General features: G+C 45.1%; 1 protein-coding gene across 4 annotated transcripts in view; it reads left to right on the top strand.

Annotated features, from left to right (window-relative positions):
- PLXNA4 (plexin A4) overlaps window positions 1–16,165 on the top strand; it is a 424,069-nt gene that overhangs the window by 279,694 nt on the left and 128,210 nt on the right. The window contains exon 6 of one of the 4 annotated variants that reach the window (XM_079303972.1): window positions 5,777–6,770. The exons of the other annotated variants lie outside the window; for them this stretch is intronic. Coding sequence (XP_079160098.1) covers window positions 5,777–5,789 — 13 coding nt within the window. The 3' untranslated portion in view covers window positions 5,790–6,770. Of the gene's footprint in view, window positions 1–5,776; window positions 6,771–16,165 lie in introns of those variants that run through there. 4 annotated transcript variants of the gene reach the window in all.

Below are 16,165 nucleotides of genomic sequence, written 5' to 3'. Positions count from 1 at the left end.
AACTCATTCTGAAGGGAAGCATTTTTTTTTTTTAATTTTTATTTTTCTGTTAGAGTGAAACATTTGGGCATCTGTGATTTCTTTCTCCCCAGAAGCCTTTACCAGCCCTGGAGACTGAGCAAAGCAGTCAACAAGCACTGTTGGTTTAGAGGAGCTGACATTTGCTGGGAAGGAAAGAGGGATTGTTTAAGCATCTCCAGTCTGTCCTGCTTGGAGATATCAGAGCCAGGAGCTGGCTCTGCTCCCTGCACTCCTCTGCTCAGCTCTGAGGAGCTGCTCGTGTCCTCTGTGTGTCCTTCTGGCCCCCAGAGCCTCCCCAGGGCACCCCAGCTGGCTCTGCTGGCTTTGCAGAGCACACAGCAGATCCTGCTGCTCCTCAACCTTGGAAACAGAATCCTCCTGAAGCATCCTCACCCCATGGAAGAAGCAGTGACACAACACTCTCATATTTGGGCCACATCTGTTTCCTTCCTGGATCTCTTTGGCTCTGTGTTAGTCAAGGGATGGCCAAAATCTCCCACACACAATTCCTCAGGTGGAGCTGGTGTGGATTAACTGGATCTCTGCTATTATGAGACCTCAGGAACCATAGGAGATGTCCTGGTTTGAAGGACAGGTGTCTGCCAATAAAGGCAGGAGCTTCTCTTGAAATGGAGAATGGAAACCCCCTCCCTCCAAATTATCATTTTGAAATTAAGGGGCTCTCAGGCAAAGAGGTGGGAATTAGGAATAACAGTTCTTCACTAGGACAATTCAAATAGCAATGCAGTATTACACAGAACAATCCCAACCCTGCCAGAGTCAGAATCCAAGCTGGCACAGTCAGTCAGTCAGGGTGGTGGCACAGTCCCATTCCATGGTGCTGCATCCTCCTGCAGGGGCAGATGTGGCTCAGCTGGAGCAGTGCTCCTGGAGAAGGGGCAGTTTCCTCTGAAGCTCCAGGGATGATGTGCAAGGCTCTGGTTTTCCTCTGGAATGCAGTGGGAAGAAGGTGCCTTGGTGTCCAAAATGTCAGTTTTTCTCTGGCTAGGAAAGGCTTGGCTCCTGCCCTGGCTGGAGCATCTCCCAGTGGGATGATGGAATTTTCTCAGCCATGCCCTGGGACTCAGTGGCCATGAACAGGAGATATCTCCTGGAGGGAGGATGGGCTGTGGGAAGATAAAGATGATTGCCCAGCTGGTTTAAAGATGCCCATGAGCAGATAATGTGTGCCAGGAGATCAGGGGCACAGCCCCAGCTGGGACAGAACACACATTGCTGCCACATCCTGCATTGAACCCAAGAACAGAGAAATTTTGGTCTCCCAACAAAAAGAGCAGCCCTGGTCAGAGGGATTTGCTGCCATTCTCTGGCAGCAGACACCCACCCCAGTGTCTGGGACTGACCCTCCTCATCCCCCTGCTCTCCACTTCTTCTCTTGTGTGGACAACTCACACACCCCCAAACTACAGCTCTCCTTTCTAACATGGTGTGAAGGGAGAAAAAAAAAGGCATTTAAACACAAACTGTTTTCTAAAGATCACTGTGGAGGGGGAGGGGGTTTGTTATCCACACTCAGACTTGCTGCTAGACCAGGAGAAAAAAAAAAAAAAAAGGGAAAAGTTCCAAAGTGCAGCTCGTGGTGCCTGGGCTCAGCAGGTAACCTGATGCACTGCCTCTGGCTGAGCTCATTGATTGCCCCTGGCTTTCACTTTCTTGGTCAAAGTCTTCTGAACCACCAGAGAGTCTCAGGTAACCCCAGCTGCCTACACAGGCTGCAATAAGACCTTCCTTGAAGGGTCTTTTTCTTGTTTGACTTTCTGCTGTCTGAAAGCCTGTGACTCTTTCAGGCTGAGGGGTTTTGTTCTTTCTTTTTCACTTTTTTTGCCTCCTTGTTTTTGCTTCCCAGTCTTTTCCTCCAGTTCTAGAAGGGACTGTGTGGGTCAGGCTTCAGGGACCCAGCAAGGCAGGAATTTGGAATATGACACTCACTCCTGGGCCACTTTGAGCTTTAGCAGTGAGTAAAGAGGGATTTCCTGACTCTTGTAGGATCCTGTGATCCTATAAACCCTCAGCTGTGCTTGCCTTGTATTCCCCATGCTGTTTTGTCCCAAACTGGAGTTCCTCCAATAAAGCAGCAATCTGGAGATGGTTTGCACTTGCCTGGAATGATTAAAAACTCATAGAATCAGGGAATATCCTGAGCTGGAAGGGACCCATATGGATCACCAAGGTCCAACTCCTGGCCCTGCACAGAACAGCCCCAAAAACCACACCAGGTGCCTGAGAGCATTGTCCAAATTCTTGTTGAGCTCTGGCAGGGTTGGTGCCATCACCACATTCCTGGGGAGCTCTTGCAGTGCCTGACACCCTCTGGGTCCCACAATCATGGTTGAGGCCATTTTATAGGACTACCTTTCTCTATCCTTTCCTGCCCCAACATTGTCCTGCCATGGGGCAGCTCTTGAAGCCTTCTACCTTTGGATATTTGCCAAAAATACCTGATAACTCTCCTAATCCTCCTGAGGATGGAGCAACCACATGGAGAACCTGTTTCCAGCCCAAATCCTGCTTTTCCTTGGAAATCTGTGCCCAGCTGGGCTGTACCCTCCCATCAGAGAGGAGGCTCAGAGCTACTTCAGTTGTTAAATTCAACACCCTGGTATTTCCAAGGTATTTGTGGACATTTCTCACTGCAAAAATTTCCAGTTCTGTGCTGCTGCCTGATGGGAGAAAAACATAAATGTGGCAGCTCTGTTACTGCCTTTGGAATGGGGAATAGCCCCAAATGTGGCAGCTCTGTTACTGCCTTTGGAATGGGAAATAGTCCCAAATGTGGCAGCTCTGCTATGGCCTTTGGAATGGGGAATAGCCCCAAATGTGGCAGCTCTGTTACTGCCTTTGGAATGGGGAATACCCCAAATGTGGCAGCTCTGTTACTGCCTTTGGAATGGGAAATAGTCCCAAATGTGGCAGCTCTGCTACTGCCTTTGGAATGGGGAATAGCCCCAAATGTGGCAGCTCTGCTACTGCCTTTGGAATGGGGAATAGCCCCAAATGTGGCAGCTCTGTTACTGCCTTTGGAATGGGAATAGCCCCAAATGTGGCAGCTCTGCTATGGCCTTTGGAATGGGGAATAGCCCCAAATGTGGCAGCTCTGTTACTGCCTTTGGAATGGTTAATAGCCCCAAATGTGGCAGCTCTGTTACTGCATTTTGGAAATGAGATTGGGCTCTCAGCCCAGGGAGGAGAAGGGAGAAATTCTCTGAACTAGGAGCATGGCTGTTGATGGTGATACAGCCCTGAGGCAATCAGGGGCTCCTGGGAATCAACACTGAATAAACCCCTCTGAACCAGATCTGAGCAGATCCCTATTCCTGGAGAACCCACCCATTCCCTAAATGCCATGGTGTTCCCTTTGGGAGCCCTTTGCCTGCTCTGGTGAGCTGAGCAGTGCAGGCTGAGCTGTGCCCTTCACAGGTTGATTATCTCAGTGCCTGTACCTGCCTGAGGCAGCTCAGGGACAGCACTGGGCACTGTGGGCCATAAGAGGCAGGCGTGTGGTAAATGTGTTTTGATAACAACCTTTCCTTTGATTAGCTTATTTTGCTAGAGGGCAGTGGGGAAGGGTGGGAAGATAATTAGTTTGTGCAGTGGGTTCCAGCAGAAGCTTTCTCCTCGTGCAGGAGGGTGAGTTTGGTGTCCTACTTGGGATTTGTCTCCGTCACAGGAACATTGGCAGCTCAGCTTGAGCATTGCAGAAGGTTCAGCCCCTTCAGGGGAAGGTGGAATATCTACATATCCCACAGGAGAGGGAGCAGGGACAGGGGAAAGCTGCATGGCTGCCCTGAACAGCCTTAAAAATCTGAAAAATCAGGTGTGCACTGAGCTGAGATGCAGATTTACAGGGACTGTCACACAGAACGAGTGTTCCCTGACTTGAATTGCAACGTGGATGTTGACAGAGCCAGCAGGGAGATTCAGACCTCAAGAAGCAGCAGAATAAAGAATAATTTGAGTGCTTAAACACAGATATATTGAGAATGTAAAGAATTTGAATTATAGGTGTTCTTATGTACACAAAGAATTCAGTTCAGGGAATCCCTGCTGTGTGCTGCAACTGGGGAACCTCAGGTGTGAGATGTTCACCTGGGGCTGACAAATATGACAGAGTCTACTTTTCTTCTGGAGAATTAATGGGGTCCTGAGGACATCTCAAATTACTCTAGAGCTCTGTATGTTGGCAACATAATAGAGCCTAACTCCAGTTTGGGATGTTCTTCTTTAAATGGGTTAACTGCACACCTAATTAGTGGCTTCTTTTTATTTTCTTTTGTTTTTACTTAGAATTAGGATTGAAAACATGAAGGAAATTAATTTTCTCGTGTGCAGGCTTGGTTGTTTATTAAATTTTATCTAAAGAGAGTTTTGCAAGATTTCCAGCTACTAACTAAAAGCAAGCAAAATTGAGCTGAATCTAGGTAGTTACAAGGCTTTTTATAGCTAAATAATCTAATAAAGGACTAACAACTATATTATTTATATTTTTGACCTAATAACTAAATACTTGTGACCTGCTGTGTAGCACTAACTATTCAATTAAAAACTACTACTTGAAATCATGGAGAAGAAGGAAGAAGACAGAGACACCACCCATAACCCTTTATATTGTTTTATACCTATTGCTATATTCTAAAAACCTTAAATTTAAAACCCTTCATGTGAAATCACACACACTTCTCTTCCAGCTACACACCTGTGATTTTAACTCCATCACTCAAATTTGGAAGCTTTCTCAAAGACCTTAAGTTAAAAGCAGTGTTCTCCAGGGGGTCAGAAAGCACAGAAAGCTCAAAACTCCCAGGCTGTTCTTCCCTCTTAAATTCTCAGAATGGACAAAATTCCATGGGTTTTGCAAGGTGACCACTCTCACTCCTCCTGTGAATTTTAAAGTCCTGCAATGCCCTAATTTCAGTGAGGCAGGGCTGGGCTTTGCTGCAGGGCTGTGGCTCTCAGTGTCAGGGAATGTGGATGGTTCAGGGAGCTGAAGCAGTGGCTGGGCTCTTTGTAGGGAATCTCTCTCTTTTGGGGGATCTGTCCTGCTGTCAGGTGCCCCTGCAGCCAATGGGGGGAAATGGCACATGAAACAAAACCCTCCCCAGGGTGGGGGAACATCAGCCTTTCTCTGCAACTGCTGCTTCTGTGGCATTCCATCCATCCTCAGGTCTCAGGAGGGGATGGAGCAGGGGTGGATTGGGAAGAAATTCCTCCTAAAGAAAAGCACAGCAAACCTTTGGTGTGTTTTTATCCAGGCTCAGCCTCTCCATGGATCTGCACACACTCCTGCCCGTAAATCCAGGTTATCAGAGAATTATTTATGTGAAAAGAACCCTTCAAAAATCCTCCCATTCCAACCCCTGCTATGGGCAGGGACACCCCCCACTATCCCAGGCTGTTCCCAGCCCCATCCAGCCTGGCCTTGGGCACTTCCAGGGATTCAGGAGCAGCCCCAGCTTCTCTGGGCAGGGTCTCCCCAGCCTGACAGCCAGGAATTCCTCCCTGATACCTTCTGTATATTCCCACATTCAGTGGCCTGCCACCCAATGCCTCTTTGTGCCACCAGCACAGCTCCTAACTCTCCCTATTGCTCCCAAACCCCCCTGCACTCCATCCCCCAAGCAGAGGTGCAGAGAGTCTCCCTTTGAGAGGGAGATTTTAATTTTTTTTCAATTTTTTAAAAAAAATTTTGGATGCGTTAGGACACAAGAATTGAGTATTTTTGGAGCTGTCTCCACAGGATCACAGCATGAAGCCTGACAGAGCTCAAGAAGAGTTTGGGCAACACTCTCAGGCACAGGGTGGGATTTTTGGGGTGTTCTGTGCAGGAGTTGGACTGGGTGATCCTTGTGAGTCCCTTCCAGCTCAGGATTCCCTTCCAAGCAGAACTGTGGTCCTGGAGGGAGATTCTGAGAGTTCACATGAGATTCTGAGCTTGAAGCTGATTCTCTCATCCTGCCTATGGGGGATCCTCATTACAGTATTTTCTTCCTAACCCCAGCAACATCTGCATTTCTTTTGTTTGGTGAGTGGCTCTGAGCAGCTCATTGTCCTCTTTTCTCCAAAATCTTCTCTTCCATTGTTTTCCACTTCAAATATGGATAAGAAAAGAAACCAGGATATTCAAGGAAAACATGTTTTCTTGCTATCCTCTGCAGGAAAGGCCAAATTCCCAGTGGTGTTGGCTGTGAATTTCTCCTGCCACTGGCAATGGGTTTCCTCCTGTGCTGTAGGGACATGGGGCAGCCCCATTGCAAAGAGCTTGGCTGTGTCCTGGGAGAAAGCACCCACCAGTCCCTGGGGATGGAAGGAAAAACAGGTTTCTTTCCATTTCCCTCCAATATTTTCTTCCCTGCCTGGGAAGTTACACCAGCAATTAGCACATCTTTTTGTTGGTTGTCTTGTGGCAAAAAAAAAAAAAAAAGAAATAAATAAAGAGAAAGCTGAGGAAAAGTTGAGACAAATATTCTGAAGAGGAGGGGAAATGCTGAAAGCTCTGCTGGGACAGAGTGGAGGAGCTGGAGGATGGTTCTGCCTAACTTGGATAAAGGGATTTGAGAGGTCAGGGAAATGGGAATTGCTGAAGGACAGAGTCACTGTTGTAAGACAAGATCTGGGGCAGGTTCTGGCTGGAGAAAACACATCCTGGACTCCTTGGTACATTCAGAGAGGAATGTCAGCATGATCCACTGGTTACAGGATTTTCCTTTGGCAAGACAGAGCAGAATTAATTTCCTTGCTCTACCTTGCATGATTTTGGACAAATTACTTAGGATGGGATTTATCTCATCTGCTCCTTGGCTTCCTGTCTCTGCAGAAGACAAAGACATTTCTGAACACATTCCTCCTAACCCTGGGGTGTTGAAGGCAGTGGAATGAATTCCCCTCTGGAAGTGCCAGTTTCTTTCAGTAGCTACTGAGGAACCTTTAAGGACCACATCAAACAATACCTGACTTAAAATGACTCCAATCCTTAACTTCCCTGTGTTTCAGCCCCTTGTTTGTAGAACAGGAGTAACAGTTCCTCACCTCATGAGTGGGTGTGAGATCCTAAGGCTTGAATTATTTTGGACAATGAGTGGATTGCAAAATTCCTGTAGTGAGCTGGATGTGATGACTGCATTAATATATATCAATAAATATAAAGCATATATGAAGATGTATAAAACATGAATAAAGCACAAAAATAATTTCATCTCACAGGTGGCTGAGAAGGTTTTGAGTTTGTTTAATTAGAGCAGAAGGAGACTAAGCAGACCTGACAAGGTGCAAACACACATGCAGTCCTTGATTATCCCAATGAACACCCTTCTGTTAGAGCAGGGCTGGCACCACAAGGGTTAAGGCAGACAGGGATGGAGCAATGCCTCACTTCTCCCTCCCACATCTCATTCCCAGTGCCTCCTGCCCCTCTGCCCCAGGCAGTGGAGCAGATCTACATTTTAATTGAGACATGTGAAGAAAATAATCTCAGTCTAACTCAATCCAACTCCCCATGCCTGGAAGGCCTCTCCCTCGGTAGCTTGGTGCATATTTTGGGGTGAGGGTGGGTTAGAGCCCCATCCAACCTGACCTTGGGTGTTCCCAGGGATCCAGGGGCAGCCTCTGCCACTATTTTACCACCCTCATTGTAAAAAATATATAAATATTTCTTACATCTCTTCTAAATGGACCTTCCTCCAGTTTAAAACCAGGATTAATGAATTAATGTATTAAACTATTAATGGAACCCCTGTATTATTGAGTCCCCTTTATTAAGGAAACCCCAGTTTAATGGCTCAAAGCTGAGGTGAGGAGATGACCACAACAAAACCAAACTCCTTTTGTCTTTCAGACCCAAACCCCCCTACAAAGAGGTTTTGTCTGCAGATTTTCTCAATAATAGGGACAAAAGCCACCTGGCCCTGTGGCTCCCCAGGAGCTGGGAACAGGAGGCCAATAATAACAGGAGGAGGAGGATGATGTTGGGGTGCTTGTCAAGAGCTTTAGCTCTGTGCTTTTCTCAGGGAGAAGAGAAAATGCAAACATGGATACAAGCAAATCAACCTGATCCCTTCCTCATCCTCACCCAGCCCCAGCCCTGCAAACAAGCTCACAAATAACTTTCAGGGTATGATTAGCCAAGAAAGCAGAAATGATTTTTCCATCTTGAGGGTATTGCCTCATAAAATTTATTTCCAGGAATGGTTTTCTGAATTTTGCATTATCTCTGGGCAGGGTCTCAGTGTACCTGGACATGACAGTGATTTTCTGTGTGCTGGGGAGATAACTTTTACCAGAATTGTAGGGCAACAGTAAATGTTTGTTCTCTGTTCCCCTCTCTGCTTTTAAGGACAAAAAAAAAAAAAAAAAAAAAAAAAAAAATCCTGACCTGAAGAATTCCCTCCTGTCTTTATCTCATAGAAGATCATAGAATTACAGAATCCTGGGATGGTTTGATGGTTTGGGTGGAAAGGGACCTAAAAGATCATCCAGTCCCATCCCCTGCCATGGGCAGGGACACCTTCCACCATCCCAGGATTCTCCAACTTCCATCCAACCTGGCCTTGGACACTTCCAGGGGCATCTGGATTAGAATCAGAAAGGGCTGAGAAAGGAAGAAGAGTGGACCCACAGCATAAACTCATCTGTCCAATTGACAAAATATCATTTGATGGCCTCTTGAGCTGTTGAGGGGCACATCAGTCCCATTATTGAGTGTTATACTTAATCTGCTATTGATTGGGGTGAGCTGGAGAGGACAGCCTTCCCCACTTCCCCCACTCCCAAATTAAAAAATAAGAGAAGGAGTAAATGCTTTGACTTTTTCATCCTGCCTGGGTGTTTAGGGAATTTACTGCTAATAAAAAAAACCAACAAAACAACAAAAAACCCAAGCCTTAAGCGTGAAAACATGAGTGGAATGAATTATAGCAAAATCAATTAATACTAACAGTATCTATTAAATATTGCACTCTGGAGCTTTGCAGGAGTACACTGCTGCTCTGATATGATCATGACATCATTAACATAATATAAAGAATCAAAAAATCAATAGCTTGCTGGAGCCCAAAATTAAGGCCAAGCAGTGTTATAGCATCCTTAAATATCTGAAATAGCAACTTGTCTCTGTCATGTACAACCCATTTGCAGATGAAACATCTCTCCCAAAGTGGATGGGAATTTGTTGGCCTGCCTGTCACTCCTGCAGCTGCCCCTTTGGGGTACTTGGCATGAGGGTATCTCACATTTTCCAGCACAAACAGAGCAGGAAATGTGATCAGGGTTGCATTGGCATAAACCTGGAGCAGAAAATCTGATCAGGGTTACATTGGCATAAACCTGGAGCAGAAAATCTGATCAGGGTTACATTGGCATTGCCCTGCAGTAGAAAATCTGATCAGGGTTGCATTGGCATAAACCTGGTGCAGAAAATCTGATCAGGGTTGCATTGGCATAAACCTGGAGCAGAAAATGGGATCAGGGTTGCATTGGCATTGCCCTGGAACAGAAAATCTGATCAGGGTTGCATTGGCATAAACCTGGTGCAGAAAATCTGATCAGGGTTGCATTGGCATAAACCTGGAGCAGAAAATGGGATCAGGGTTGCATTGGCATTGCCCTGGAACAGAAAATCTGATCAGGGTTGCATTGGCATAAACCTGGAGCAGAAAATCTGATCAGGGTTACATTTGCATTGCCCTGCAGTAGAAAATCTGATCAGGGTTGCATTGGCATAAACCTGGAGCAGAAAATGGGATCAGGGTTGCATTGGCATTGCCCTGGAACAGAAAATGGGATCAGGGTTGCATTGGCATAACCCTGGAGCAGAAAATCTGACAGAAAATCTGATCAGGGTTACCCTGGAGTCCAGAGCACCCAGGGTCACTGCACTGGTGGACAGACTGACAGATCTGTATGGAAACATGGATTAAGTGTCTTCTCCTGTTGGCTTGGTTTGCATTTTGCAGTGTTAATGTTGAGCTGGTTCTTTTCCCTGGATTACCAGAGTAGGACACTTCAACTCTTCTGTTTGCATTGAGGAAAAAAAAGAAAAAAAAAACAACCCACAAATAGAGATAGGAGAAGTTTTTAGGTGTGTGGAAGAGAATTTTGAGCAAGAAGAGACTGGCATGGCTCTGCCAGAATCATAAATTGGGTTGGGAGGGACTACAAAGCTCATCTCATTGCACCCCATCCATGGGCAGGGACACCTTCCACTGTCCCAGGGTGCTCCAAGCCCCATCCAGCCTGGCCTTGGGCATTCCAGGGATCCAGGGGCAGCCACAGCTTCTCTGGGCAACCTGTGCCCGACCCTCCCCACCCTCATCATGAATTTTTTTCCTAATATCCAACCTAAATCCACCCTCTGTCAGTTTGAATCCATTAGCTGGTGGCAGGAGAACATCTCCAGAGACTCCAGTGGGAGGAATCCTGTGGTGCTGGGCCATATAATATATATTTATTGCAGGAATTAGAATAACTCCATGGAGTATTATGCACTAGAAGACAATTCCTAATGCTGCAAATTTATTAGATGGAGTTTGTTTTGGGCCAGCTATCTCCCCTTCAAACAATTCCTGGAGGTGTTTGGGAATTACATGGGTCAGGGAGGGTTTGTTTTGGAAATATTTTGGAAGTTGATAGATTTAACAACATGGCTGTGATCAGACCATGGTGTTTGGCCCCAGGATTAGAGAATATTTCCTGGTATTGTTTGAGGCACTAATGGGATGTTGCCACAGCTCCCAGTTGCAGGAGGACAGTGGGAGGAAAATCCTGGAGGGAAGACACAAATTGTAGAGATAACTGCCTAAAAATCAACGTTTTTATGAAGGTGTGTTCTCAAATGCAAAGCCAGGAAAAGAGAAAATGTTTCAGTGCATTAGTTAAGAAAACAGAGCAGGAAAAATTTGGAAGGAATAAGGAAACCTTTCCAAAGAGCAGGAGTTGACAGAGGAAGGAAGATATTTGTTGCCAGTTAAATAAAAATTAGGCAAGGAAGAGGTTTTTAAAGGTTGAAACTCATTGTTTAAAGGTGAAGTCATAACATGCCTTTATCCTTGGAAGGCAATTGGATTGGGACTTGATAAAATTCAGGTTAAAGTATCAAAAATCAATCCCAATGAATGTCCCTTTTAATCAAGGCACAGGAGAATAGGCAATCAGACAGAATTAAATATATACTTGCTCCTGTGCACAGTCTGCTTTAAATGAAGATGCTAATGGGAATACCCAGCCTGAAACCTTGATAAAGAGAAGCTCATTTATGGCATAAATCACCCAAGAACAATAGAGGAGGCCACAACGGTGAAGGAAAGGCTTTCATGTTAAAGAAAATGTAAAATCAAAGGAAGAAAATAAGGTCAATGTGTGCACAAGTGACAAGGTGTCCCCAGGGAAGGGCACGGTGTTGAGGCTGGTTTATTGACCACTTGAAGGCAGTGACAGTGACAGTGACAGGCTGAGGGAAATGCAAAAGGTTGGGAGGGCAGAGAATGTGGTAATGAGAGATTCAAGTGGCTTCACATGCACCAAGCAAATGTCACAACACTCCTACCTGTAAACCCAGGGAAAGAGACACAAATCTGGATTTACTCTTGATTTATTCTTGATTTACTCCCAGGATGTGCTGCAGGATGCAGATATTCAGTGCATTGCTCTGAAAGAGCAACCACGTGGTGCTCAAATCCTGTAGAGGCAGAATAAAAGAAATAAATAAAAATTACTGTGGAGTTCAGCTTCAAAGTGGAAACAATATCAAATTGAGTAGCTTGTTAAAAGGAGCAGATAGGGAAAAAAGAAAATAAAAAAAAAAGGTGCAGTGCCTCACAGTATCCTGCATAAAAAAACATGTAAGAGGCTTGTGAAGTTATATGACCTTTGAAAAAATAAAGATAGTAAAAGTGAATGAAAAAAGAATTAAAATACCTACTTAAATGGCAAAGTCAAGAGGCATTATTTAAAATTAGAAGTTGCACTCAATAGAAGGGAAAAAAATAATAAAAAGATCACTAACTCTAGGTTGTGAATTGCAAAACAATAATCAGGCAGCCCACATAGGAAACACATTGGTAACCTCATAAAAATAACTGATTAAAATGTAACTTGGTTCCCCCAGAAGTTTACTTTCCAAAAGGCACAAGCTGTGTGAAGTGGCTGCTGCTGAGGGCTCAGCAAAAAACGCTTTTACAGCATGAAAGTGATGTTCACTGCAAGATCCTGGGAAATTGTGATGTGAAACTGGCACGTTATTAAATCTGCTCTACACCTCATTGCCTATTCTGGCCCTGATGGAAGAATGAAAGGTGGAAAACAGGTTATTTCTTTTTTAAAATCAAACTCTTGAAAAGTCCAAGGGCTGGAATTTGAAACCATGAAATTTGAATCCAGGTTGTGGCTGCCACATCCCTGGAACTGTTCCAGGCCAAGTTGGATGGGGTTTGGAGCAACCTGAGATAATGGAAGGCACCCATGGCAGAGGAGTTGGAATTAGATCATTTAAGATCCCTTCCAAACCACCATTCTGGGATTCTATGATTCTATGGAATATTTTTTTCCCCATTAATTTGAGCCATGATTAAGAATAGATGAATAAAAAAAGCACATGACACTCTGGGGGAGGGTGGTAGGTGTCACGAGTCAATTGTTCTTTAAATAAATCAAAGTCCCTGTGATAGGGATGATGTGGTTAATACAAAAGAATTTATACTTTTCCCATAGCTAGGGACCTCAACAATGCTGTCACAGGACAGGAAGATGAGTCCTCTGATAGATCAGCAACCAGTTCAAAGGTGGGAAATAAAGACCATGAATAAAAGGTTGTGATGGAGGGAGGGAGGATCTGGGAGGGTCCCATGGGAATGTCTGCTGAGGGTGTTTGGTGTATTTATAAATGAGCTAAAAACGGGTGAAGAATGAAGAAGAAAAGGTAATTGGTGCTAGAGAGAGTTTTTTCCAGGATTGTCAGAGGTACACAAGGAGAGATTGTGTGACTTGGCAATTTTCATCTTAAAAGAGAGATGACTGAGAGGGCAACAATAGATCCAGACAATCAGGAGGGCAATGAAGAATGTGAAGAGGGGATGATTACTGCTCATTTCTCATAACACAAGATCTGGGGAACTTTATATGAGATTATCAAGCAGAATATTAAAACAAACAGAAGAAAGGACATTTTCATACAGTGTATCATTCATCTGGGCAGCTCTGAGAGGCACATTATGGAGGCCAGCAACACAACTGGCTGGAAAGCAATTAGACAAATTAATGAAAGAAAGATCTGTTGAGAGCTCTTCAATACAGTGACATCAGTGCAGGCTCCAGGGCAGGCAGTCCCTTGCCAGTGCTGGCTGGGAGCTCAAACCAGGGGAATTTTCACTTTATTATCTTTATTTTGTCATTTTTTTTCTGCTGTTGGAGTCGGAGAATGAACAAACAGCTCTATGGATGTTTGGGCTGAGCTGTTGCAGACATTTCTGCACTTTCAAGAACCTCTCAAACATAATTTTGCACATGAAAATCCCCTGATCTGTGTCCTTGTCCAGCCCCAGCAGTGACCCAGAGCTGCTGGTGCTGAGCCTGATGAGCACCTTGGCTGTGCCCATCCTGCCAGGATGAGTCTGGGTGCCCTGAGCATCACAAACTGCTCTTCCCCCTGCCCAAAACTCCTTGGAGGTGGCCCTGGCTCTGCTGTTGGCTGCTCTGGATTTTTTGGGGTGGTGTTTGGCCATTTCCTGGAGCTTTTCTCCCATCCAGCACCCCGTGTCCTGCTCCCAAACTCCCTCTCACCAGCTGTGGATTTTGTTGGCTCCCAGTCCACACTGAATTGTGTTTGATTAGCTCAGTAAATCCAGGAAGGGGAAGCCAAGATTGCTGCAGAATCCTTTCAGCAGCAGCAGCAGGGAGTCCAAATCCCCATTAAAATGTGTGCTCAGCTCATCTCAACTCTCATTTTTGCTGTCTCCCTCCATCCCCTCCTTTGTTTTCCTGCCTTTGATTGCAGTTGATGAAGTTTGGATCAGTGCTGTCATGCTGGGTTCATTATGAAGTGGTCTTTTCCCTGCAGACCAGGCATCAGGATTCCTGGTTTCCATCTAAAAACTCAAGGTTTGATGTTTCTCCTGTGGATCTCAGGATCTACATCCTGAAAAAAATTAAAAAAAAAAAAATACAGTGACTCAAAAGTTTTGCTCCTCTCCAGCATACAGGGAGGACATGTGCTGGATTTATGGATTTCCTTTGGATATGTGATGGGGGATGCTCTAAGGATGGATTTTGAGTGGCAGCTTTATCCACTCATCTAAATGATTCCAGTGTGAGGTGTGTCAATGTCACAGCCAGCAGCTGGTCTGAAATTCAACCTGCCAGTCACTGTGACAAGGTCGTGAGAGATAGGAGGATGGAGAAATCCCTGAGCTGAGCTGCAAAAAGTCTTCAGGGAGTTTCTGTTGGGTCTTGCTGGACCTCAGACTTCATCACAAATTGGAGAAAGCTCTAAATGTGGATGTGTTGTGAGATCTGTGAGCTCTGGGTTAAGCTGGTGGGCACCAATTCTGATCACACTGGGAATAAAGGAATATTTATTACAACAGGATCAGCTTCTTATGCCAGGCTTGCTGCTGCTGCTGGCTCCTCTTTCCCAGCCACCTCCTTGGTGTTGAGTATCTCTTTCCTTGTATGTGGTGATTGCCAAAGATGTGAGGGGCAAAGTAAGGAAAGGAATCTATAAAGCAAACACAAACTGGGACTGAGCTGTGTTTGAAGAGATGGAGGGAAGCTGCAAGGAAAAAGACACCAACCTTGCAGCAGGATGGAAATAATCAGAGAGTCACCAGCACCCCACAGACCCTCTGAGTGGCAGCCCTGAATTTCCTCCTGTGTTACAAGAAAAGCTCTTTAGAAGTTTCTCAGGCTGCATCACGATTTTTGTTCCAGAGGAATTAAGTCATTAAATATCTTTAGGGATCTCTGAGTCTCTCTCCTACCCCCACACAGGTTTCATGTGTCATGAAAACTGGCACTGTCACTCCTCAGGTGTAAGGATTTCTCCTCTGAATTTTGTGGTTATTTTGGGCCTAGGGAAGGAATTAGGGCTGGAATTAATAGCCTGGGCCTGGCTGAGCATTTCACTTCATCCCTGTCCTCCTTGGCAAGGCCATGGGCACAAATCTCTAATTCCTTCCTTTAAACACTCGTGAAAACAGAGGGAACAATTCAAGGTTAATACAGAAACACAAAACAAAATAAAATTTGTACCTCAGGAGCTGTTTGAAACCAGAGAGTGGGATATTCCTGGGTGGGAATAGAAATTTGCTTCTCACAAAGTTCTTGTCCAATTGGTGCTTCCTCAGAGCAGCTCCAACTAATCACTCCATGGGTGCTGCACATGCTTTAATTAGATATTGAATCACTGACTAGAAATGAGGCCCCACATAAATCTGAGGTCAGCATCTCCCACCTGCTGTGCCTGAGCTGGCTGCCTCAGTGCATGCAGAAGGTCTGTACCTGCCCCTGACCTCCCTCTAATTATTTGGAATCCATATTATGGACCTTGCTGCAAAAGGCAGCCAATGCCAGGTGTTAAATTAATAAGCTGAACCAGGTTTTCTGATCAGTGCTCTGGGCTGTTTGCCATTCCTTTTTCTCCTCAACATCTGACAAAATAACCCAGGGCTTTGGTCAAAAGTATTTTGTGATATTGATAGCACTTTGGAAGTGTTGGGTATTTTTTCCTGCTGGGTAAGAACAAATTAAAAAAGGAGGAAAAATTATCAAGTCAGGGAAAAAAGTAACCAAAAAGTTGATGTTGGAGGAGGACAGTGTGTAAAGGTGATCACAAATATCTACTGGAGGTTCAGTGCTGGTAATTTAGTGCTGGGGAGATGAAAATACAAGGAGATAAAGTGCTGGAAAGATTTTAATCCATACTGGCACACATTCAGCCATGGGATGAACAAGAACAACTCCCTAGCTCCTACCCATGATTCTGAATTAAAGTCTTATTTATTAGCAGGCTGAGGAACATCTCAGCATTATGGCCAGAACAGCTAAATCCACATGCTGGAGATAAACAAATAACAGACTGGAGGAGGGAAAATCAGTGTGGGACAGGGATTGTGCAGAGGGAATGGCTGGAAGTGTCACCTGA

The sequence above is a fragment of the Erithacus rubecula genome (genome assembly GCF_903797595.1).
Source record: "Erithacus rubecula genome assembly, chromosome: 4".
NCBI lineage: Eukaryota > Metazoa > Chordata > Aves > Passeriformes > Muscicapidae > Erithacus > Erithacus rubecula.
The sequence above is the reverse complement of the archived record's forward strand: the minus strand, read 5'-3'. Positions and strand labels throughout refer to the sequence as shown.